Here is a 23,638-nt window from a genome sequence, read left to right as displayed (position 1 = left end):
TTCCTCCATTTCCCAGCTTTTATTCTTCTCTCCCACTCATGCAGGAGTATTTCAATAGTGATCCCATTCTGTCAGGTGTATTTTGTATTATAATTTTGCATTATTAAAGAGCAAGCCTGTTAGTTTTACTGTGCTGGCTGTTTTAAGTATGTTTGTGTTAGGTTTTTTTTATCCATTCCAAGTCTGATTCTTGGGCTTCGCTAGCATTTCTCCTGCCCTAATTTGGACAGCCGGGCACGTTTCACCTGGCAAGGCAGATAGACTCAGTTTCCTTTGTTAGTTGTTCCGTTACCCAAGCGTGAGCTGAATGAGGCAGCATCATCTTCCTTCAGCAAAGCGACTCTGCTGTGTGATTTAAAATTCAGTTGGTTTAACTTCAGCTGTTTGATATGAAAGTGCAAGAGGGGAGAAACAACAGCTGGAAGGTGACGTTGGCCTTAGCCAGAAAGCAGGAACGAGTAGTACAGCCCCTGTATGGTGTGGGTACGCCCGAGACATGGGGCTCCCTCCTCCTAGAAGCCAGACCTTGTGGTGTGAGTGAAGAGTGAGTGCTTCAGTAACTGCACCTGTGATTTCTGCCACAACCCTTTTTAGATGGTTACTGAACCTTAGGTCAAATGTTTTGAGAACTTTGGCTTGAAGCCTGTCCAGTATCAAAGAACCTGTAGTGTGTGTACAGCGTAGCACACAGCTGCCTCAGACTGAGTTTAACAGAATAGGGGCAAGGTAAGGAGTGTTCATCTTGAAATCTGTTAGGATTTAGTCTGTTTAACAATTAACTTCTCAGGTGACATTGGGACAGCACTTTGCAGAATGCTCCAGGGTGATAAAGAGACTCTGAATTCCTAACTTTGTAACTATACTTTCCTCTGTTTGTTGTTATTAGGAGATGTAATCTCTAGGTCAGGAGAAAATGAGTTACTTAAATCCCTTTCTGATGAAATGCGATTTTCCTTCAGAACACAGAGATATCCCATCTGACACAAAAAAGAACAAAGAGATGCCAGGGGATGTACAGTGTATTACTTGACTCAGGTAATTAATTTGATCAAACAAAAAAGTCAAAATTTGAGTTTAATGTTAAGTTTAATCTGAACAAATTGATTTAAAAATACAGTATAAATAATTCTTAACTTATATAAAACTTGATTAAGAATTAATTTTTTGGTTTTTGGTTTTTTTTTTAACTAACTTTACAAAAGAGCATTACTGAACATAGAAGCAAGACATTTTAACTGTGGCCTTTTTGTTAAGACATAAAATATGTACACACTCACAGTACTTTTCTTTGTGCAAAACATGTACTGACTGATAGACTGTACCTTTCTGTACAAAGACAATTTCAGCTTACTTTGCATAGTATAAAAGCAACACAAAAAACCACTGGATACATAACTTTGTTGCTACAATACTTCAGGTAAACCTTTTGTAAAAATTATTAGACATAAAATTTCTCCTTAAGAGCCAGTTTTAATTCTAAAGCAATTAATAAAGGATATTCCAGTATAGAGATCTTGCCAATAATGTCCAGAGCACACACTGTTCATCATACAATCCAAGATGTGTGCAGTGTGATATCAGTAATTATGGCTGCTGACAACATTCAGCAATTTGATATTCCCAAATTAGTCTTCTGACACTTCAAGTTTTCTTTGAGGAATATACAGAGTTCCTTGAGAGACTTGATTGGCGCCATCTGAATTTGCAGATGGTGAAGACACTGTGTTTGGCCCTCCCGGTGTGCGGAAAAAGTTCTCTGTAACTCTTTGGGGCTCGTGGGATTCCTTTGGAATAGAGGGCTAGAGAGAAGAGAGAAAATCACTTTCATTTAAGGGGAAGGAAAAAAAAAAGTGAATTCTAGTTTTAGGTTTCTCCAGGACATTAACAAACACTTTTTCCCGAAATTTAAAAATGGAAAAACTTTTTATCAATAAGAATACACCTGTATTCCTTGATATATCTATAAACATATATAGATATAAATAATTAAATAAAAATATTTTTTAGGTCCCTCTTAACTCCTTTTTTAATACAAAGAGATCTTGGGCAATAAAGTATTACACAAAATACACAGAGAAAGTACCTTTTGAAAAAAAATATTCTTTGAAAATCCTCTACAATCCTATTAAAAATCCCTAACATTAAATGCAAGAACTTGGGCAGATTAGGAAGGAAAAATCAAGTAACACATGGATAATTTGTTAATAAGTGTCATCTCAGATCTATGCCAAATCCTCCCTCAAACAGTTGTCTCTTGGTATCTTGTAGTCTTCCAGCTGGCTCCACTTCCACAAAAAGCCACTTGTTCTTCCTTTCTAACCTCCCAGTTATATTGTACTAGTGCCTGGCCTTCACCACCAGCTCTTTTTGGGCAGTGCTCATTTATAGAGATTTAAAAAAAAAAAGTTTCTTTGAAAATTTTACCTGCTGTAAAGGAATTACTGCACTATACTTCCTACTCATTCCACCGTGGTCAAGAAGTTGCAATTTATTTTTATTTACCTCTTCTTCCTGCAAGTTTGTGTTTTCTGAGCCATGGCTAACACTTTTTGGTTGTGAAGAGACTGGCACGTGCTGAAGAACAGGATTTGCAGGAACTTGCACACCAGCAGGTATTAGTCCTACGTGCTGCAGCGTGAAGTTCAGAACTGACGAACTTGGACTTTGGGCAGGGCAGGTATTACTCGAATTGAGACAGGAGTTGCTCAGTACAGGTGCAGCAGCTATAGAAGTTGGTGACAGCATTATATTCAAGGGTGTTACGTGAAAAGCAGGAATGTTAACTGCTTTCAGTTCAGACGCTGGCACTGGAATAACACCTGAAACAGAAAAGTCAAGGGTTGAAGCGGTTAAAGAAACTGAGGCTCAAGGCATTGCACTGTAATATCATGAGCTCGGTCGGATGAATCTGGCCTGTGACCCCTGAAGGCAGACAACTGTATGCCTATTCTACGTAATACTCACCGGTAATGGGTGAGCTGTAGGTAGTGTGCTGCACTGAGCATATCCCAGCTTTCTCTTTGTTAAGAAAGCCTGCCTTGTTGCCCTGGGTGCACTGAGTAAGAGGAATAAGATAACCAGATGGAAAAAAAGTCTGAAAAAGAAAAAGACAATACAACTTTACCCCAAACATGTAATAAAGAAAAAAAAAAAATCATCAAGGTTTTCTCCAAAGTTGCACCCCCCTTGCCTGCCTTGTTCTTATTCCATGCCTGTACTACTGTCTGTGTGAAATTAGACCCAAGTGACTCAAGGACACACTCTTGATAGTAATACTGCCCTACTGCACTGAAATCAGTTGGCTCCACTTCCAACTGATATCCTCAGTGAAGAACTGGAAGTCTATCTGGGATTAACACAGTGCAATTAGAGCAGACTAAAGAGAAATCCTGATACTGAATACTCTTCCCCCCTCCCCCCCCCCCTCCCCGGAAGAAACATCTGGACCCAGTAATCATCGTGTCACCTCATTCTTAGATTGTGTTTTTTTGTAAAAAAAATATTTGAAGGCAATCCTTTTGCATTTACAAGTTCTGGGTTTTTGTCAACAGAACTATTCTTCATTCAGGTTCTCTATAGTAATAAGTTTTCACTGCAAAATGCCGAATTTTATTGACGAAGGGAGTTTCATGTGATTCTGTTTCAAAGTATTTGAAAGTAAATAAACACAACGGATGGACAGGTAAGGGATCTCAACGTGGCCTTATTCTACTTAGTCTTAGTTGCAATCATCCCAATTGAAACCTGAAAGCCACTTTCTGTCCTCTTATTTCTGTATTTAATGCAGAAACAGAAGTCTTACATTCCTACAAAATAAGGTTTTAAAAGTGCACTAAAAATAATCCAACTAAAGACAATCTATGTATGTGTACTTCATTATAGCTTTGTTTCTTTTGCAAAGACTGTAACTGATGTTTTCCCAGGTAATGGCAAGATGTGCTTTAGAGTCTGACAAAGCTTACCTCGTGAGCAGGAATGGCAAGTGTTACAGGTATGTCTTGTTTAGTTTGGATTTTGTCCTCTCCTTCCAGAACATCTTCTCTTTTACACTGGTCATAGCAACTTGCCATGTTTTGATCTAACGTTTCAGTTTTGTTCTGTCTCTCTTCCTGGACATTGTCCATTTTGTAATTCGTTTGTGAGCTACTGGAAGATGGTCTTTCATTTTTCATGGATACTCCCTTTAAAAAAAGTAGATATAAAAACAAAGGCAGTCATTGTAAGACTTAACATTCTCAATTACAGGTCTACAATGATATTTATACTTTTAAAAAATTCGGAAAGCAAGCTTTCTCATTGCTCCTGATTCCCAAGTTTGTGTTATAAAAACTTCAATAAGACAACCTGTTCCAGGTTATCCCCTCTCGCTCCTTTACAGCTAGTGGATGTTTGACACCACGTTGTCACAACACGCTGACAACATTTCACAACTGTTTTGGCAAGGACAATTTAAACCAGCCTAATAATTTAAAGAGACGTAACGCATTCAACAACCAAGGAGTAGGAAGCGATCCAGACCCAGTTTCTCCATACGCATCAAGTATATCTGAAAGTCTTATCATCTTCATGTGCTACATTATTGTACACCAATCCAACATTAACAGTCTGCAACTGTTAGAAATACTTAGAAGGTATCAGGATTTTGGGATGTTTCATGTTCAGCGACTTTTATGTGTCCACTTTCCCTCCTGACACCTCTAAAGCAAAGTATGAACGCCAGCAAGATTATCAACCTGAACTGCTCCGGAATCACTGTATAAATAGGTGAGTCTTGACACAATGTTCTGGGAGTTGTTTTACTTCGACTAACGTGTACATTTTGACATGTCTTCTTGGAAATAAATATATGAAAGAAAGATAAGGGAACAAGGAGAAAAGTACAGCCTGATCCTAGGTTGGTGTTTCAAAGGTATGTTATATTGCATACTATATATTCTGCCTGATGTTTTCATATACCAGTGAGATTATGTGAAATTTGAGATATAGGTAGATATATGTGTGTAAAAGAACAAAAACCAGCCTCCCGAACATCAGCAAGAGCAACAAACGAACATCATCCTTTCAAGCATGATGTTATTTAAAACACCTAAATGCAGTGGTAGACTCCTCAATCCCTTTAAAAATGAGTAGGTGGCCACATTATTAAGCTATAAAATGGCATTTTAAAGATAATTTAACTTACCAGAGAAGTATCAAGACTTTCCTCATCGCTTCTATATCTCTTAATTAAATTATTCTCTGGTAATGCTTGTGATCTTTTAAGGCACCGCTGTGAAGAAGTTTGTGATTTTGTACTCGGTCTTTCTTTAGCTGTCAAGGACTTTGTTGGATCACGTGCAGCTATCTGATTGTCCCTTCCCTCAGTGGTTATTTGGTGTAGTACCTCTGAATTAATTCCAGTTACATTAGCACACGGTAGAGGCTGCAACATGATACTGGGGCTGTACGTCGTCACAGTGTGGGCTTGGGAAGGGTGCAGATATATTGCATATGAAACACCAGAAGGAGCGTGAGGTAGTATTACTGGTGAGACAGAGCTGTGGCTTGGAGGACAGACACCGAGCAGCTGCGTGAGAGCTGGCTGCTGAGAGGGGGCTGCCATGCAAGGAGGTTCGTGGCTGGGGGCTACCGCAGGTGAGGACAGACTACATTGCAAAGCTGGTCTTGACAACTTCATCTCTGTTGCTTTCCTAAAGAAAAACAAAACAAAACAAAAACACACACACCAAAACAAACAAACAAAAAAGCCCAAACATCTTTTAATACTTTCCTGCAGAAATTAATGCCTCAACAAAGTATTTGCTGCAATACAAAGCCTTAACACAAACTTGTACTTCTCAATCCACTACAGAGAATATAAGTGGAGGAAAAAAAAAATAGCCTGCAGTATCGGGGATTACCAGTGTTTGCAGACTGTGCCCAGCTCAAGCTGAGCATAGCTTTTATTTAATGGCCAGTGACAAAACAAAGCTTCCCACCTTAACGCTTGCGCAAACTTACTTTGATTGTCCTTCCAGCTGATGTTTAGCGACTGCTGGAAGCTGAGCCATTTTACTTGGGAAGGCTGATAAATTTTGATCCGTACCTGGTTGGCGGGGGAAAACAAAACAAAACTGTTAGTACATCAAAAGTAGAAGTTAAATTTTGTCTTGCAGAGACTACGCTGTTTAATGTGGCATACATAATTAATGAGAAGACATTAAGACTCCATGTTATCTGCAAATAACAGCCATGATTTGATCAATTGGATGGTAGTTTACATGAAACTAATTTTAAAGCCTCTGCTCCACTGTTTTTTTTCCCCTCCGAAGAGAATACCTGAGAACAACATCAACATCGATAGGTAATTTTCTGGCAGTTTTATAGCACGCAGAACTGCTTAGATAGTAAGACCTACAGCACCCTTTTCACAACAAACCAAGGTTGAGGCAGTTCATAAAGATACAATATCCAGAGAATCAGCTATTTTACACAAACAGAAGGTTTGTAGCCAATGAACCATCACATGAAGTCAAAACAGTGATATGTAAAAAAGGATTTCATGTTCTTCTTAAATCCAAATCAGTAATATGCCACTCCTCGTGTCTTTGCTGTGAAAGAGGAGGCTAGAGTCTCCTACCTCATGCAGAATGTAGTCCAGATCTCACGGGATCTATTTCTTTTGCTGCAACTGTACAAGCTGTGACTAGATTTGGTTCCCCAAACTGGAAAGAGCTTCGACTAATCGCAGAGCTTATGCACTGAACACAGATCAATTTAGCTTTGTTTTCACTATGGATCCTGTAAGGCCATAGGATGTACTGGCAAAACATATTTTCCCCTGTCCTGTCTACTTTTGACATGACAGGTTTCTTACCAGCAGGCATACTCATGCATCCGTATCTCCTATGAGAAGATGGCAAACCTGAACATTTAAAGCAAGACTACTTCCAAGTTAAAAACAAACTTAAAAAAAGATACGTACTTGGGCTTATTTTAACTGGACTGGTCGGAGCGGACTGGATCTTTCTTCTGTCATTTTCTATACTTTTAACTAACTTTATTAGAGATGGATGTCGAGTGAAGTTTTGCTTTCCTTTTGAAGGAAAAAGGTTTTTTGAACACTGCTCTTTGGAAGGGATGGATTCTGACATAGGTGGGGTCGTAGAAACTGGTTCAAGTTTTGTATCTGAAAAGCAGAAAAAAACCCCTAAGAGTAAGTACATCTCATATGCAGTCAGTAATTAAAAGCAGTTATTTGAGCCTGGCTTATTATTGAAGTCCTAGCAGCAGCAAAAACGGGAACACGAGAGTCTCAGTACGAGTTCATCTGCTACCTGGAAACAAATGCAGGTGTGCTACGCTGCCACGGAGCAACGGCAGTGATGTGAGTGGCAAAGACTTTCTGCTTAGTTTACTCTGTCTTTTGGTCAAAAAAATTCTAACAGAGAAAACAAACAAACAAATGAAAATTATGATCAGAAAAAAAGTGACCCATACACCTACCCTGAATATTTGGCAAGATCTCAGGTCCTGTCCACTTGAATGCTGGTTTTCTTCCTCTCTCCTCTGTAACATGAACTTTCTTGATAAGCTCAAGGCTACTGAGAACATTCGCTATGTCATAAAGTCTCCTAATTTTGGCTGAAATAAAATGAACAAATGTAAAGTATAGCAATTCTGATGAATAAGTTAACGTATATCAGATTTAAAATGTTGTGATGCCCTTTTAGCAGCTACAAAGAAAAACCTCTATCTTTTCTTTATAACAACAATTTTGTGGGACAGATATATGAAATAACATACCTTATCACAAGATAAAGTTTATGTGTAAAATACTATGACAGAGACAAATCTAGAAAAGAAAATACTGCTAAGTATATTATGCTAAATATAGGGGAAAAAAATATTTTCAAAACAAGTTCTGTGCAGTGACCAAACCTATACAAATTCTGAGTGGAAATAAGTAGCTTAAAAAGGAGGTATGCACATGCAACGGCGAACATGGGCAATAGGGGAATAAACACACTAAAATCCATCAGGACAAATACCCTGCATGTTCTTAACTTCTTAACTGGTTCGAGATCAAGCTGTTAGGGGAAAGGTTTAGGCAGCAGTCAAATTACAAGTGAATTCTGGACTGCAAAGTGAACCTGCTTAGGCCAAAGCTGCTGCTACGGAAAATTTAAATTAAACACTTTGGTGTTCCCAAAGGGAACTTGGGACTGCGCTTGTTAGTTAAGAAGGTGGTAAAACATGCGATACCTGAAGTACAGACATAGGGATGGAATGCCCTGAAAATGCTTGTATTGCGATACAGACATTATGGAGGAAGAAGAAAGAATGAAAACAAACAAACCCCCCAGCTGACTACCCACCCACCCTCTCTATGTTGCCATGATGCAGTGGGAAGGAAATTATGAACTGAAACCAGCGAGGATCAGTTTTCCTTTTGCATAGATATGGTTCCACAAAAAAAAAATAATCTAAGGAGTCTATCTGAGAATCAAGGAAGGGTGCAATTTTCAATGAAATCCACAATTAATTCTTGATCCCTCAAGAGTGAGCACATTTTTGGTTATTACAGATGTACAGGGCTAGACCTAGAAGCGCCTTTTCATTTGAATGGAGAGGACGAGGAGGAAATGTGCAGGGAACTGAGAGCAGGGTAAAAACGAAGAAATAATGGGCAGTTGCAGTATTGGGTTTCACTTCTTCTCATATCGAAGTTATTAACAGGGCTTTTACAGAATTTTTTTAGATTTCCAACAAGTAAGTTATATGACTAGAGCACAGATTTGCATGATACTGGGGCATCTTTGAGGAGATGACGCCGAAATCTTTGAAAGACTGCTTGAGGAAAGAGAAATTGTTACTAATAAGCAGCCTTGTGACATCATTTCAGGAGAGAGGATTTAGTGGACTTTTTCCTCTTATGTGGTCATTTTGTCATTATGTAGCAATGACTACGCACAAGCGGGTCCCTGTTAAAAACCATGCAAGGCGTTCAGTGAGTTTTTGGAGGCTCAAATGTATTTATGGCAGGAAGATGATGGTATTTTACACCGTATGAACTAGTAGTAACATAGCTCATTTAGCTTATGCTTGATAGTTTACTTACTTTTAAACTTGCTTTTATCTAAGTCTTCTAACTGGTCTTCTCCAATCAAGATTTTAGCGGCAACTTCAAGGCTTACTATTTTAGGAGTCGATACAAGAAACAGCATCACAAATTTCTGACTCATCACTCGTAAAGACTTGTCTTTCCTGCTGTTCACTGATGCTGCAGCAGACAGGAGAAAGGATTAAAGCATAAAGTGACTTGGCAGCTACAAATGTTTTTAAAACAATTCCTTTAAAAAAGAAATTTGTCAGTAATAATTATAAGAACAAACAACACAACAACTAGGCAGGGCTGACGTGGACTGAAGTCATTTTTCTACATGGCAAGAATCAGGTAATTAGATAGATACCAAGTCGAACTACAAAGAAGAGGGTGATGTTTCCCCCTGTGTATGTTTCCTGTTGCCTGACAAGTTGTACTCTTAAAGATGCCTAACTGCAGGTTACACAATGTATTTAACAACCCTTAATTAACATTTCTTCCATGAATCAAAGCTAAATTAATAAATAAATGAATAAATTTATGCTTTTGGCTTCTGTAACATTCAATGGTGACAAATGCTGCAACTGGATTTATGTTGGGTATGTTTTGATAGTTTCACCTGATGCCCCCTTGTTCTTGCACTGTAAAACCAAAATCCATGTGAGAGAATTGAACGAATTAGAGAACTGGAAAAGTGCTGTGCACTTTTTCTCACCACAACCAGTTGCGGTGTCTTTCAGGCTGTACCATTTCAGGAAAAAAAAAAGTCCAATAAATATCTATGAACTTGGAAAAAATGGTTATCATTATAAGCACATATTGTTCTTGGCATTATAGAGAATTATTACCAGCACGAAATTCCATTCCTGGGAGCTCAACAAAAGACATTTCTGAGTGGTCATTTGAGCCAAACGATCTTGCCATTTCTTCGTTTCTTTCACCGTTGAGATCAAATTCATGCTCATACTCTCTTTTCTTGATCATCTGTATTTGCTGTGTGTATTTGTTCTCTTCTCCAACTCTTTTCAATGCCTGCAGGGTTTTGGAGAGATTATGTCGCCCGTGCCAAGCGTATTTGTTTTTGGCGAGGCGGCTCACCATGTGTAGGCTCTCTAGCACGTTCACGATATCATATATGCGTCGACGTTCGACATCTGAAAAAGAAAGATTAAATTGACCATAACACATTTTATGTAGTAGAGATGTCATGTCACACGTTTACCTGAAACGTGGTTTGCCCAGAGAAGGGATCCGTTTCCTGTACTCCCCCTCCTCTTAATATACTTCTAAGCCATTTTCGCCAATTCCTCATTACAAAGGTCTCTGAAAACAGCCCTCACAGATCTCACCAGCAAGGAAAAGAAAACCTTCTGGCTTTAAAAACGGAAGAGCTTGCTTGTCCAGTTATACTTGGTTTACAGCATTCCTTCAGAAAAAGAACTTACTGTTGCCAGAAGAGCCATTAGATGAGTTTCAATACAGCTTTAAAAAAACCCAAAGCATTTTTAATTATTCATTGCATCAGTTTTAGATTGCCTCATTAAATAACCTTGGAAACTCCTGGTAGCAACTGTTTGTAACGTGTTTTTATATGTTATTGTATTAACATGCTGTCCTTTTTCTTTTGTTGAATTCTTGGTTTTGACTAGGCATTTTCCAAAAGTTGTTACTTTGTACAAAGTATAAGTAGAATAGACATTTTTTTAATTTGCAAGTCATCCCTCTTCTGTGTCCCCCAACATATTCTGAAGATATGACACCGAAAATTTTATAGCAGGATTATTTATAACTGTTGTCAGTGCCATAATCTGTAGAATACTGTTATGTCATAGTTGTCATTAAAAAACCTTCAGCTTAATGTTAGCAACTTAAAACTCTTGGTAGATCGTTGGTGCACTATAAAAATAGTGATATAAAGTGAGAAAGTTACATTTTAGAGAGCAGAAAATAGTTTCTTGCTTTGATGTCACGACTGGACAGGAAGCTGTGGGTTCAGCTTGAGAAACGCTAGGTCCTGCCACAAAAACCCAACCACTAATCTTAGGCACCACCTCTAGATCCAAAAAAGTGCATCTAGTTATTTGTAGTATCGGCAATAATTGAGATGTTAAATCATAAACAAAATTCAGGGTTTCTCAATTCAGCTCACTGAAGAAACGTTAGCTTTTTAAAATAATTGCTCTAAGAATGAAAAGCTTAAAGCTGGGTTTAAGTGAGTCTGACAGCACTAAGTAGACATTCAGCATTTCAGGGAGCAAAAAAAGTACTAACACAAGTGGTAGGTTATTGGTACATTTGTATGAAGAAATATATAATAGCATATCTGCCAACTTACTAAGCTCTTCAGCTACTTCATCAAGGCAAATGAAATTATCTGCTGCAGCACTGGCGTGATCAGTATATCGAGCTAAGAATTTATGACACAGTAATCCTAGGCTTTTCTCTTTGCGACTCGGTTGAGATTTTTCATATTCATCTCCTGGTAAGTGCTCCTACACGGGAATAAGAAAAAAGACATTTTGAAATCTTCGACAGTATGTAAAGGTAGATATTTAACAGCTTGATTGTGAGCCACTGTCCAAGGTCCAGGGTCCTCCTTTTGTCCTTCACACCTGTGAAATAAAAGCAGCAAAACGCTACCTGTATGAAACTAGAAGATATCCTTAGTTACACTTGCTAAACCCTCCAAAATCAAAACTTAAAAAAACCCCAGTTGCAGTCTGTTAACGTATAACTTTTTCTAGAGAATAGACAGCCTTCAGCCAACTTTCAAAAAGAAGAAGCAAACAAAGATGACACCTTTACAGCGTACCGGCAAACAGTGTTTTGCCTGTAGAATCTGCCTTGCAGTGTTTGACAGTTCCCTCCGCCGCTCCCTGCTCCTGATCTCGGGGCTAGCTGCGCTGATCAGCATTTTCAGGTTGGCAGTGGGCGTCCATGGCTCAGTGGGCAGGAGTTCTTGGGGTTTCGGGGGGGTGGCGAGTGGCTGACAGCCGGGCTGTATCTCTGCCAGCACCGAAGGCGAGGCAGCTCCTTGCTTCAGTGGCGTTCGCAAGGCGCTTCTGCACAGCTCGGGAGGGTGATTTTCCTGCACCGAGAAAAAGGAAAGGGAGATGTTGGAAAGGAGTAGGGCTGCGGTGCACCGCGGGGGGACAGGGACAGCAGGCTGCGGGCAGGGGGACAGGGGCAGCGGGCCGGGGATAGGGGACCAGGGCAGTGGGACAGGGGCAGCAGGCCGGGGACTGGGGACCAGGGCAGGGGGACAGGGGCAGCGGGCCGGGGAGAGGGGACCAGGGCAGGGGGACAGGGGCAGCAGGCCGGGAGCAGGGGTACAGGGACAGCGGGATGGGAGCAGGGGTCTGGGGGCAGCGGTGACTTTTGGGTGTCTGAAGTCAAAGGCCACAGTTTTAGCCTGAACTGACGGATCGGTCCCTGGGACCTTTAGCTTAATTCACCTTTTCGTATTTTATTTTTTTTCGTCTCTGGGGAGGGCGCAGAGCACACGTTAATGTCTGGCAGAAAGCTATAAAGGCCGATGGGAAGATGGGAATAGCTTTGTTAATAAAACAGAGGAGGCGCGGTGGGAGAAAAGCGGGCTGTTGCGTGGCCGGGCACGGCGCGGCGGCCGCGCACGACGAGGGGAGCCGGGCACGGCGTGGGGCTCGGCCGCTCGGTTACCGCCACCCCACGCTTTCACACGCGTCCTCCCGCACCGAGCCCCGCCGCCCGGCCCCGCGGGCTGTCAGCGGCCGCGGAGCGGAGGGATTACCTTGTCGCCGGTGCCCATCTCCCGGCCCGCCTGCTGCATCCTCCCGCCGGCGCGAAGCCTCAGGAGCCGTCGGTCGCCGGTCCTTCCGCGGCGCTCCGCATCGCACGGCCCACCGGTTCTGCGGGACCGGGGCAGCCAGCGGCGCGTTAGCGGGGACCCCGGTGCCGGGCGGGTGGCGCCACCCCGGCCGCTTCCCGCCGCGCTCCTCCCGCCTCCCGCCTCTCGGCCCGCGCGCGCCCACCGCCCAACGGCCCGGCCCCGCCCCGCCCATTGGCCGCCGGCGGCGGCGGCGGTGGGCGGGGCCCTTCCGGGATCCCGTTTAAACATTTGGCGCCACCGTCGCGTCCCGTGAGCTGCCGCGCCGCGCCCGGCCGTGTCTCGCCCCGCCACCCATCCCGCCCCGCGACGGCGAAAGCCGGCACCCACCGGCTGCCCCGCGCGCCCGCCCTGCGCCGCCGCTCCCGGGGCCGGTTTGAATTCGACCCGCTGCGGCGCCGGCGGGGGGGAGGGCGGCCCAGCCAATCAGCTCGCGGCATTCCGCCCAGCGCAGCCAATCGGAGCGCGGCGTTGCCCAGCCGTTCCCTCCTCTCCCTCCCGCCGCTGCCGGCGGGGCTCGCGCCGGGGCCTTTGGCGGGTTCGCGGCGGTGGAGCCGGGGCGCGCGCCGCCTCCTTCCCTCCTTCCCTCCCCGCCCCAACGGCCGCCGCCGTGAGGGGAGCGGGCGGCAGGACCCGGGCCGCGGTTGCTAATTGGATTAGCGCGGTTAATTATCGAATTATTTGCCGCAGGCCGAGCAGATCGGTCGTCCCTCGCGGCCGCTGCGTCCCGTGGCTTTTCCGCTCCTTTAAAGCACCGAAATAACAGCGCCGTATCCCGTCCCGCGGACGGCGGGGCGGGGGATGGCAGCCCGCCCTCACCTGCGGTGGGCGCAGCTTCCTGGGAACACACTGAAGTCACTGGTGTGCTCCGAGCTGTGAGCAAAGCCCTTATCAAACGGGGGGGGGCGGGGGAAGGACCTTGCTACCTGGCCGGCCGCATGGCTCGGTGCGCGGTGGGCGCCCCGGGTGCTCGCTGCCTGGCCGAGGGGCCCCCGGAGATAAAATCCAGCAGCTGCCTGAGATGCTTATCGCAGGTGTTACGACACGGCTGGTTTGCAGGTACGCGTTTGGGACTGAGGATCAGTTGACTCTGGACATTCATTATGCTAGACTTGGGGTAGCACCACGGCTAAACCTCTTGATTTAACTGTAAAATCTTCCGAAAGAAAGTCTTTGAAAGCACGGACATTCAAATCGAGAAGTTGCCCATGTAACTTTCACTCTGGTAGGCTAGCCGCAGGGCAGCTGAAGCCTGTTCCCTTGCAGAACACATATACCTCACCCTAAAAAGTGATGTTTAGCTTTGGGTTGACATTGGCTCTTTCCCCTTGTTTGTGCTTCAATGTAATTTACCGTGCTTTGGCCTCTTGTAGAGGGTGCGCTAGAAGGTGTAGTTGTGTGTTCTGGGAACTTGGAATTGGTGCATCGCTCACAAGAAGTTCAAATCATGAATACTGAAAAATAGTGGTGGGTTTTTCCCCCAGGGATGAACACATGTGATACCATTTTTGCTGGAATCTGAGTTGTTTAAATGAGGAGCAAATACATTTGCGTGTTTCAGAAACCAAACTGGGGGAAAAATAATCGGGCTTTTATATTCAAGCTGTAGTTTGATTATTTTTTTTTCCTTCATGCAAAGCTTTGACAATTACCTTTATCCCCTAATCAAGAAGCCGTTATCTCTGTTCAAACACACTGTAATATCCCTCGTGCCTTTTGCTCAGGGGTGATCTTTCCTAGTCTCAAAGTTAGTCTTAAATCTGTCCTGACAGTATCAGATATTTTAAAGCAAAGGTTAAAAGAACTGCTGACATTATTGCAGTTACTGAGATAATTGTTCTGTTAGCAACTTGTGTGCCTCTTCTGTGGTCTTCCTCACTATGCTACTGCCTTCACCTTTCTGAGATGATAGAAAGACATGGAGCAGCCCATCGCTGTGCTCCTTTGCAGCCATCTATTTAAGCTGTGTTGCCTTCTGCTCTTGCTTGTGTTTCTCTGTAGCACTAGGGATTAGAAGCAGTGCTTACGTTCCCTGCCAGGTACCTTTTTAAAGAGAAAAGCATAAGGATTAAAAATTGTATGGCCCTGATGTGGGAACCAGAGGCACCAGTACCAAGATCAGAATAGCTCTTAATGCATAACCTTGAAGCCTTTTGCCTGATGATTGTGTGCTGTTTGCTAGTTTCAAGTGCTGAATCAAGATACCACCTGATGCCAGAAATCAATGTTCTGTGTGATAAGTCATTTTATCTATGCTAGTTCAACTAAAGAGTTTCTTGAAGCATAGTAATGTGGATTGAAGAGTATGTGTGTAAGTATCCTAGTGGTTTTGCCAAATCTAATGAATGGTAAACTAGGATTATATGTAAGGTGGTTAATAAGTAAAGGATATGTTAATTGAAGTGCTTCTACTGCCTGTATTCTAGTTAAGCATGCCTCCTTATCTTGTCCATACTTTCCTCTTTCAGTAACAGCACTTGCCATTCTGAAGAAAGCACTAATCTGGTTTGCTCTGCACGCTCCGCTCAGAGTTGTACATCTTCTATGAACATCTGTTGTCAATAATGGATTTGTTTCAGCATGAACCCAAGGCAGCACACTTCAACATCTTGAGCTTGTGCGCTTCATGGATGTGGTGCTGTACTTCTGTCAGGCGGAATTGTAATAAATGGCTCACATAAAATCACATACTTAAAGAATTTTACTGAAATTGTTGTTACCATGTATAAGGTCACTTGCAGGCTGCCCAGGGAGATGGTGGAATCTCCATCCTTGAAGGTATTCAAAAGCTGGCTGCATGTGGTCTTGGGCAAGGGGCTTCAGGTAGCCCTGCTTGAGCAGGGGGTTGGACAGGATGAAATCCAGAGGTCCCTTCCAGCCTCAGCGGTTCTGTGATTCTGCAAGATGAATAGTGATTACATCCCTGAATGTAATCTGTTGTAAGGTTGGGGAAGGAAAAAAAAAAATACCTATGGTATGTGAATTTAAAAGATTCTGGTTTGTACAGCCTTCAGAAAATTGACCTTTCTGTGCTGCTGCCTGATTGTTCAGACTATTTTAGGCTGCTTTCCTCAAGGAACTAATTTGTGATAACTCTTTCTAGGACTGGAATTGTAAATTTGTAAACAATAGTCGCCTGTGGGAGCTTTGTGGGAAAGTGCCTCCAGTTAGGCATCTGAGTCCCTTGTTGAAATACTGCTTGTGGGAATCCTTGCTAGTGCTGCTATTTATTGCATGCATCTCCTCCCATTGTCATGTTTTCTTGCAATGTTTCTTTTACTCAAGTGAATTTTTAAGGAAATGGTTATCTTTCTTTATTATACCTTAATTCTAATATCTGATGGGTATAGAGGAGAAACTGCAGTCTTCCGCAGGTCTAGTCAAAAAGTTCATGATACAAGCGCACCCTGGAATATCTCAGAAATCTATCAGTAGACTGGGTTAAATATGTTATTTACTTACATTTTAAGTGTAAATAATGCAACTATTTTATTCAATAGAAATGAAAAGGAAGGCAGAGGAGATTAAGAAGTACCATGTAGTAGTCAGAAACCACAGCTTTTTCCTTATTCAGATGCTTCTGTAATGTTAATCTCTCCAGTCACTTCAAAATTCTGTAGTAATTAGGATTATAATATTTATCCTCATCTTCACTCTAGGTTATGTTGTAATAAAAATATATCTTTTTTGGACCTATGAATAAAGTTTTCCAGAGCATGAAGATGACTTAAGACTCTGCCTCTCGCAGAAGTGGTGTAAGCACTTGGGTTCACTAGAGGTCAGACTTCTTTTACTCCTTTGTATCTACAAGACAAGACTGCTGTTCAGTCATGGAGATGTGCTTCCTGCCTGTACTCACGCCATGCTATTTACTCAGCAAAGTGACGTGTAATTTTGTACAGTATATAACAGCACTAAATGGCTTTTAAATTATTTTAAAAACCCCCAAACTTATAAAGATTAAATGTATACCTCAGGGAAATGATGGCAAATACAGGGATATGTGGAAGACTAAAAAATAGACAGTGTCTAAAGGTGAGCTCATGTGTTTTTGCCATCTAATGCCGCTGCAGACGGCAGCATGCAGTTTGCATCGCCTGGGTGGTCGGTAGTATCAGCTCTGCAGTAGATGTACGTGGCCTTAGTTGCATGTAGGTACCCAAAGGAATCGCTGCTGCCACTGGCTGCCCCGGGAACTGGTGTGCTTGCAGGGAGAAACGATGGGGGAAGAAATAACTGGCGACCCCAAATCCAGGTGCGGGAGCAGCACGGAGTGGCCGCAGCAGCAGGATGGGAACAGCGCCGGGGGCAGGAGCGGTGGCAGCGCCTGGTCTAGAAGGCACTGGGGAGTGCTTTACTGCAGCCTCACCTAATTTTCTATTCATTAGTCTGCATACAATTAAATTGTATTAGGACATATTATTGAATAAGTTGATTCAATTTAACTTCAGTTTATTTGCTTTCAGTTGTTACATTATCTTTTAATATTAGGCAATTTAAATCAGCTGGTCAAACCCTGAGGTGAAGGGCTGGGAAGGCAACAAAAAAACCCACCCACGATGGAAACCTGAATTCCTAAACAAACAAATGCCTTTTTCAGGCATGCTAATTTCAGGGAATGCTAATTAAAACTTAATGCATGCACTAGAAACTACACTGCAAGAATATTAATGGCATGATACAAAGAAGAATAGAGATGTAGCATTTTGGTGCTTCACTTTTGTTGGTATATTCTTTCTATTAAGATGGATTCCTAGGAAAAGAAGATAAAGGCACATAAATGTGTCTATATTCAAGATTAAACACGTCTGAGGTTCAACAGGACACATTCTTAGAGGTGCTGAGCATATAGGGCTAAGAGCGTGTTTCTACTTCAAATGCTTTCTAATTGTAGTCAAACATTTTACAGGTAATAACATCTAAACTATTTTAGTGTGTTGTAAATTTCATTCCTTCAACGTTTTAGAGACGAGCCATCTCTACGAAGAGTAGAGACTCGTGGCCACCTAAGTGAATCAATTTTTTTGAGGAATGAAGAGGAATTCTGCTTGCATACAGACAAGTCTTTCACTGAGATGTTATTTCCTGATCCAAATCTAAAGTGTAAGTTGGAGCAAAGACCCGTTTCCTTCATGTCCTTGAACTAGATGATTAGATAATTTTTTTTTACTTCCTTGTGTGCTTTTCACTTAATGCACTGAAGTCAGAAATTCATGGGCCAGCTAAAACACAGGGTAAGCTGTGATCTTGAAAACAGGTTATAGTCATATTGACAAAACCCACATTTATATATATATATATACAGGGAAAAAAATAGCATTTCTACACAAGCTGCAGATCCACTGCATATTGCATGCCTTGGTCTTACAGGGAGCTACACTGCAAGCCTCAGTGTCCATCAGCCCAAGCTTCTTTGTGTCAGATATTCTCCCATCTCTGCCTTTTGCTTGTGACTGACAGGAAAATGAGAAGATGAATGCTTGGAGAGGATGAGAGAGAGATGATGGAGAGGGGCAATAAAGAAGAGGGGTAGATAAATGTCTCGGAGATGAGAAGTGTCAGTAGTGCTTGTGTACAAACCAAGCAGTTGTGAAGGGCTGTGCTGGTATCCATTCTCAGCTCGCTGCTATTGGAAAGAGGTGCTCTTTTCATGCTACTTTGATAGTACCAGGCAGTGTTGTTCTAGATAATGTTAGATAGTTATAGATAATGTCACGAGCTCCATTGTGATATTGCGGAGGTTACTGCTGTGTATGGGTCAAGCGCACATGATAGTATTAAGTAGTATCTGATATTACTGCTTGACCGAAAACTCAGAATGATGGTACAATAAAAGAAGTTAATTCCCAGTTAATTCCCTGCCAAAATGTTCTATGTGGTGGAGTAAAAAAAAAAAAAAGCTTGCTATTATATTGTTATCTGCAGGAGCCCTTGGAAGATCTTATTTCCCTAAGTGACAGTGATACTGAAACAACTCTCTTTTGTATTTCGTCTGTTATATATTTATAGTGGAATCTAGTATGGATTCTTAAAGCCAGCCTAAGAAGCATTTTTCTTAAGACCTAATTTTATGAGGCTCTTGCCAATAAGCAGCATCTAAGTTCTTCAAAAGGATTCCTACTGCACAGACACACCCTAAAGTTAATGTTAGTTCAAAACGCAGATTCTTACACAAATTCCATCCTCCCTCAGTGCTTTAGCTGAGAAATGACACATGTAATGTTAAATGGCATGTCAATAGCAGAATACTTTGTACTGTAGGATTAACAAAACAGACTAAACTGACATTGTACAGACATACTTTACTCCTCTGGTTCAACTGAATAGATTCACAATAATCTTCTGTTGAATTATTTAGCTTAACTCATCAAGTTGGAAGAATGTTGTATTCACACCAAGGAATAAATTTTTCTCTAGTATAAACTGACTGGTTTCAGAGAATTTCCATCAGGAATTGATTTGGTTCAAGAATGTTAATAGTATTTTCTATTTGAAGAATTTTCTCCGTTTGAATGGAATTCTCCTTTCCCTGAATTTTTGTACCACGTTACATTTTGGTGCTGTTTTTCTCTGAGTTTGCTCTTCTCATGTCTTGCTTTAAACCTTCTGGCCAGCTCTGCCTTTGGAACTTGAGCTGCCTTTTCAACACAGGGTGCTTCTTGCTCTGTAGGTTCTCTTGCTGTAACTTCTGACAGCTCCTCTGTTTCACACTAGCTCTCTTTTAAGCTCATTTTTGGCTAAGCCCATCCAGAAGAGGTGTGTTCTTGCAGGCTGTCAGGTACCACAGTGACAGGTACGTGACAGGCACCAGCACTGGGACCTGAGTGTGCACTATAGTTATCTCTTAAGTTTGTGATGTAGTGATAAACGCATTGAACAAGGACTCAGCATTCTTTCTTCCTTCTTTCTTCCATCTTTCCAGCTGAAAGGATTACTTACTGAAAGACCTTCTTGCAATTTGAGAACTCTGACTTTTTAAGAGGTACTCAGCACCATATGCCCTGTGTCCCGTCTTCCTTGTAGTAAGTACATCTGAAAGTCAGACTATTAGTCTGTGCTGTGGATTCCACCATGTGGAATGGGTAATAAAAATTCCTTACTTCTTGGAAATCGCATGCATTATGATGGCATAAAGGGAACAGGGACTTCTGAGTTTCTTCCTTGTACTGTTAAAAGCCAAATTCTGTTATGAGTTGAATACAGACTTTTCTTTCCATTACCTAGTTTTCCTGTGTCTTCTGCGTGTAGAGGAAGTTATCCACCACTGCACAGATAACCTTTTTCTTTTTTCCCCTAAGAGGATGCTGCTTGAGTGTGCTAAATCCATGACAAAGCCCATAATATCTGAAATAAACTTTACTTGCACCTGCCGTATTCTGTTCCAAATGCCATCTCTATTGAAACACTCCTCTATATTCTGTGTATAGAATCTTAACCAAGCTGAATCATTTCATCTGCCACAAAGGGATTAAACATGTCAACAGTAATTATCTCTGCCTTATTCTCTGGCAGTTGTTTTTCCTTAAATGCGCTCAGAGGTTCATTATAACTTTCTCACTAAATCTCATGCCACATAAATATATCAAGGTATCATTTGCTGGCATAGCAAGTGCTGACACCTGTGTCCACTCTTGCAACCAGAAGGTGGTCAGGAGGGTTTTACTCATAAATTATAGTCTGTGTTGTTCTAGTTAAAATCCCAGCTGAGCTTGCACTCTGCTTGGAAGCCTGTTGGGCTGCTGCTAGGACGTGATTCTAACTGGGGAGAGGACTCAGGTTTATTTGCAAAGTTTTGTGTTCTTAACAGAAAGTACTCAGTGCTTTAAATTCTAATGACAGTTGAGCTGTACTTGTAACTAGAAGAATTGGCAGAGGTGAGTGAAGACAGCAGGCAAGAAGAATGACTAAACTGATCTTCAAGTTCAGTAGCCTGTTTAAAGATGTACCACCTGCCAGCCATGGGCTCCTGAGCCTCATATATTTCAGTTTACAAAATAACAGAGTAATATTTTGTAGACAAAGTATTTCAACTGCTATTTTTCAAAACCTGTTTGTCATTCTTATTGTTACAAAAGGCTTAATTTGATGTTGTGATTAATTAACAATTTTCATTACTTAAAATGACTGTAAAGTATCATTTAGCGAAGCCTCGCAATGAAGGTTTTGATTAAAATATCACAGAAGTCAAGATAAATGAAAAATGTTGTTAATGTCAAGTTTTTAAGGGTGGGTGGTTTTTTTCCAGAAGATTCAAGCCATGTTTTGCTCTTTTGAAATATTTTTATTGGAAAAAAAGTATGTAGTCAAATATACAGTAAGCTGGAACTGCATGAGAAAATAGCTTACAGCCCTCTATTATTAAAGGACTAATATAAAATGTATTAACTCTTCGCTGTATTCCTGCTGGAAGCCTAGTAATTAGGGCTAATAACTAGACAAATACGTTTAGGGTGCTCTCTGGGCATTATAATATTCCAGATGAGGTTGTTGGCATAGGCAGTATAACGCAGTAATATTCACACTCCTAGGAGGCACAGAGGATGATAAATACACATTGTGGTGTGCCCATCAAAACACAATCCAGTTTGCTTTGCTTGGCAGCCTTGCCAATTCTTCACAGAAATGATAATTCTCTGAGGATATTTTCTTGTGAAGATACAAAAGAAAAAAAGAAACTTAAATGCGTTTGAATATTCATTTCTTAGCTATCTTGTTCTGTTTTGTTTCTTCCCCCTCGGAGAATGCAGGAAAATGTGTGGTGCTCTAACAAAGAGCCTTTTTTTCTTCTAAATTATCTGACACGGGAAGATTTTGCATCCAGTGAAGATTGTGGCGAGCTGGGCTTTTCACCATGAATTCCCTCCTGGCTGTACTCCAGAACTTGGCCTGTCAGTCAGGTACACACGATTTGCAGAGTTTGCTCCTTTTTCCCCTGAAGGGACTGATGCAGTGTTTAGCCACAATGGAGAGTTGTCCATTAAAATGACAGGGGTCTGGAAAGACACTCGGCATGCTGCACTCGTGAGATGAAGTATAATGGGCTGTTAACAGTCATGTAGGCACCTTTTTCAAGGGCCGTTTATCCTGAAGGAAGCTTGCTGTGTGTCCTCTCAAGTAAGGGATGCCTTTTCGTTGTTACTTTCAAAAAGGGAAGCCTCCTCTTTTGAGAGCTTTGTCATGTGAACTGATGCTCTGCGGTGTGTACATGCACCCAGCAGGTCCAGCTCCTCTGGGGCGGTGGGAGACTGGTGACAGGGTGGGACAGCAGCCAGTTGTTTTTATACCTATTTGCTATTGCCATATCTTGCTGAATTACAGTAGCATCCAGGAGCACCAGCTGAAATAAAGACTCTATTCTGATATTTTGTGCAAAACCATAAAATACACAAGGAAGAATTTTCCAGTAATTAGGGTGCTTATTCGAAAACCGGGCTTCAATTTTCCAAAATCCTACTCAACCTAGTTGATAGCAGACTTTAGATCCTGAGCCTCTTCTCTCTAGCCAAGTCCCCTCCAGCTTCCCAGACACTCAAATAGCTGCCTCTGGCCATGCCTGGGATTATTTTAAATTTTCTGCATGAGGAATATTGCAGATAAGCAAACCTTTATCAGGTCAGAGAGTGAAAAAGAACTAAATCTGTCACAGCACATTCATCTGTGAGAAGGTACTCCCGGTGTCTGCAGTGAGAATTTCACTTAAAATACCTCTGTATTGTTTGGTGTAGGGCAAGAATGGCAGGTGGATGCCCTCACTTTTCAGTTGCTATGTCTTTCTTTTCTAGCCTAATAAGAAGTCAATTATGCTCTTCATGTGAAAGACCTTCAGTGGAAGAATTGGGAAGATTCTCCTGGTGGTTAGGGTCACGCTAGGGGAGATGGGACAGAGAAGATACAATCCCCCTGTGTAGAGAAGGACTTCAGCTATTTTACTAGGGAGGAGTTCCAGTTTGGCTTTGTGGGATGGAACAGAGGTAGCTAATTCTAGAAGATGGTGTAGACTAACAAATCCTGAGGGGAAGATAAGGGTGCTCCTTATCAAAATCACACAGGCCAGAGAGGGGTGGGTATGAAGCTTGTTGACTATGTTAACAGCTCAGCTTTTTGTCATCTTGAGTTTGTAGGAGCAAGAACATGCCACCTTCATGCATTTAGCCAGCATATCCATTGCTTTCTCAGTCTTTCTGAATTACTATTTTTATATCAAGTAAAGGTAGAATCTGGGGTGTGTTTTATCTAGACAGGAAAAAAAAAGCAAGGATCAGGCACATAGTCTTCTTCATTCCCCCAGAATCAAGAAATCCGCGGCAAAACAGAAAAGCCAGCATCACTGCTGTTTTTTAGTTCACTGCTCTACAGCTGGATTTCATATGAAAGCGTGATTAAAGAGAGACTATCAGGTAAGTAAGGTTCAATATTTTTCCTTTAGAACTCACAGTGTGCACAAACTAGCATTGACAGACAAGTTTTAAGCAATTAAATACATGAATCAAAACCAGAGATACCAGGGTTACATCCTGGCTTACATGCGAGGTTTGGGTGGACTCAGAAGGCAGGGTCAGGTTCATTCAATCATGAAAAGACAAAAGCTCCATGTTCTGGGAGCTTAGCGGAAGGGAGATGTGGCTCAGAAAGAAACTGGACTCAGACGATAGATGGGATATTGGCATGGAAAGCTACCGTTTATATTG

At 41.9% G+C, this 23,638-nt stretch overlaps 1 protein-coding gene across 3 annotated transcripts; it reads right to left on the bottom strand.

The window, feature by feature from the left end:
- Positions 1–1,185: 1,185 nt before the first annotated feature.
- E2F8 (E2F transcription factor 8) lies at positions 1,186–13,063 on the bottom strand. 3 transcript variants are annotated; one of them, XM_037402214.1, is made up of 14 exons: positions 12,855–13,063; positions 11,898–12,173; positions 11,421–11,577; positions 9,934–10,239; positions 9,101–9,262; positions 7,486–7,623; positions 6,965–7,168; positions 6,001–6,085; positions 5,628–5,690; positions 5,183–5,597; positions 3,963–4,181; positions 2,965–3,094; positions 2,503–2,819; positions 1,186–1,799 (listed from the first exon to the last, which is right to left on the bottom strand). In XM_037402214.1, exons 1-14 carry the CDS (start codon positions 12,891–12,893, stop codon positions 1,626–1,628), a joined length of 2,685 nt encoding a protein of 894 aa, XP_037258111.1. In that variant the 5' UTR covers positions 12,894–13,063; the 3' UTR covers positions 1,186–1,625. The 3 variants fall into 3 exon arrangements, with proteins under 3 accessions (XP_037258111.1, XP_037258109.1, XP_037258110.1); XM_037402212.1 differs by having other exon boundaries at positions 5,183–5,690; XM_037402213.1 differs by having other exon boundaries at positions 5,183–5,690; positions 11,916–12,173.
- Positions 13,064–23,638: the final 10,575 nt, after the last annotated feature.

This window comes from Falco rusticolus, chromosome 10, assembly GCF_015220075.1.
Source record: "Falco rusticolus isolate bFalRus1 chromosome 10, bFalRus1.pri, whole genome shotgun sequence".
Lineage (NCBI taxonomy): Eukaryota > Metazoa > Chordata > Aves > Falconiformes > Falconidae > Falco > Falco rusticolus.
This window is presented reverse-complemented; position numbering and strand designations above follow the sequence as displayed.

Coding starts and splice junctions, on each gene's coding strand:
- E2F8 (XM_037402212.1), bottom strand. CDS start 12,893: ATGCAGCAGGCGGGCCGGGAGATGGGCACCGGCGACAAG. Junction 7,624..9,100: donor AGATAAAAGCAAGTTTAAAA/GTAAGTAAACTA, acceptor ATTTTATTTCAG/CCAAAATTAGGAGACTTTAT. Junction 2,820..2,964: donor CTACAGCTCACCCATTACCG/GTGAGTATTACG, acceptor TTTCTGTTTCAG/GTGTTATTCCAGTGCCAGCG.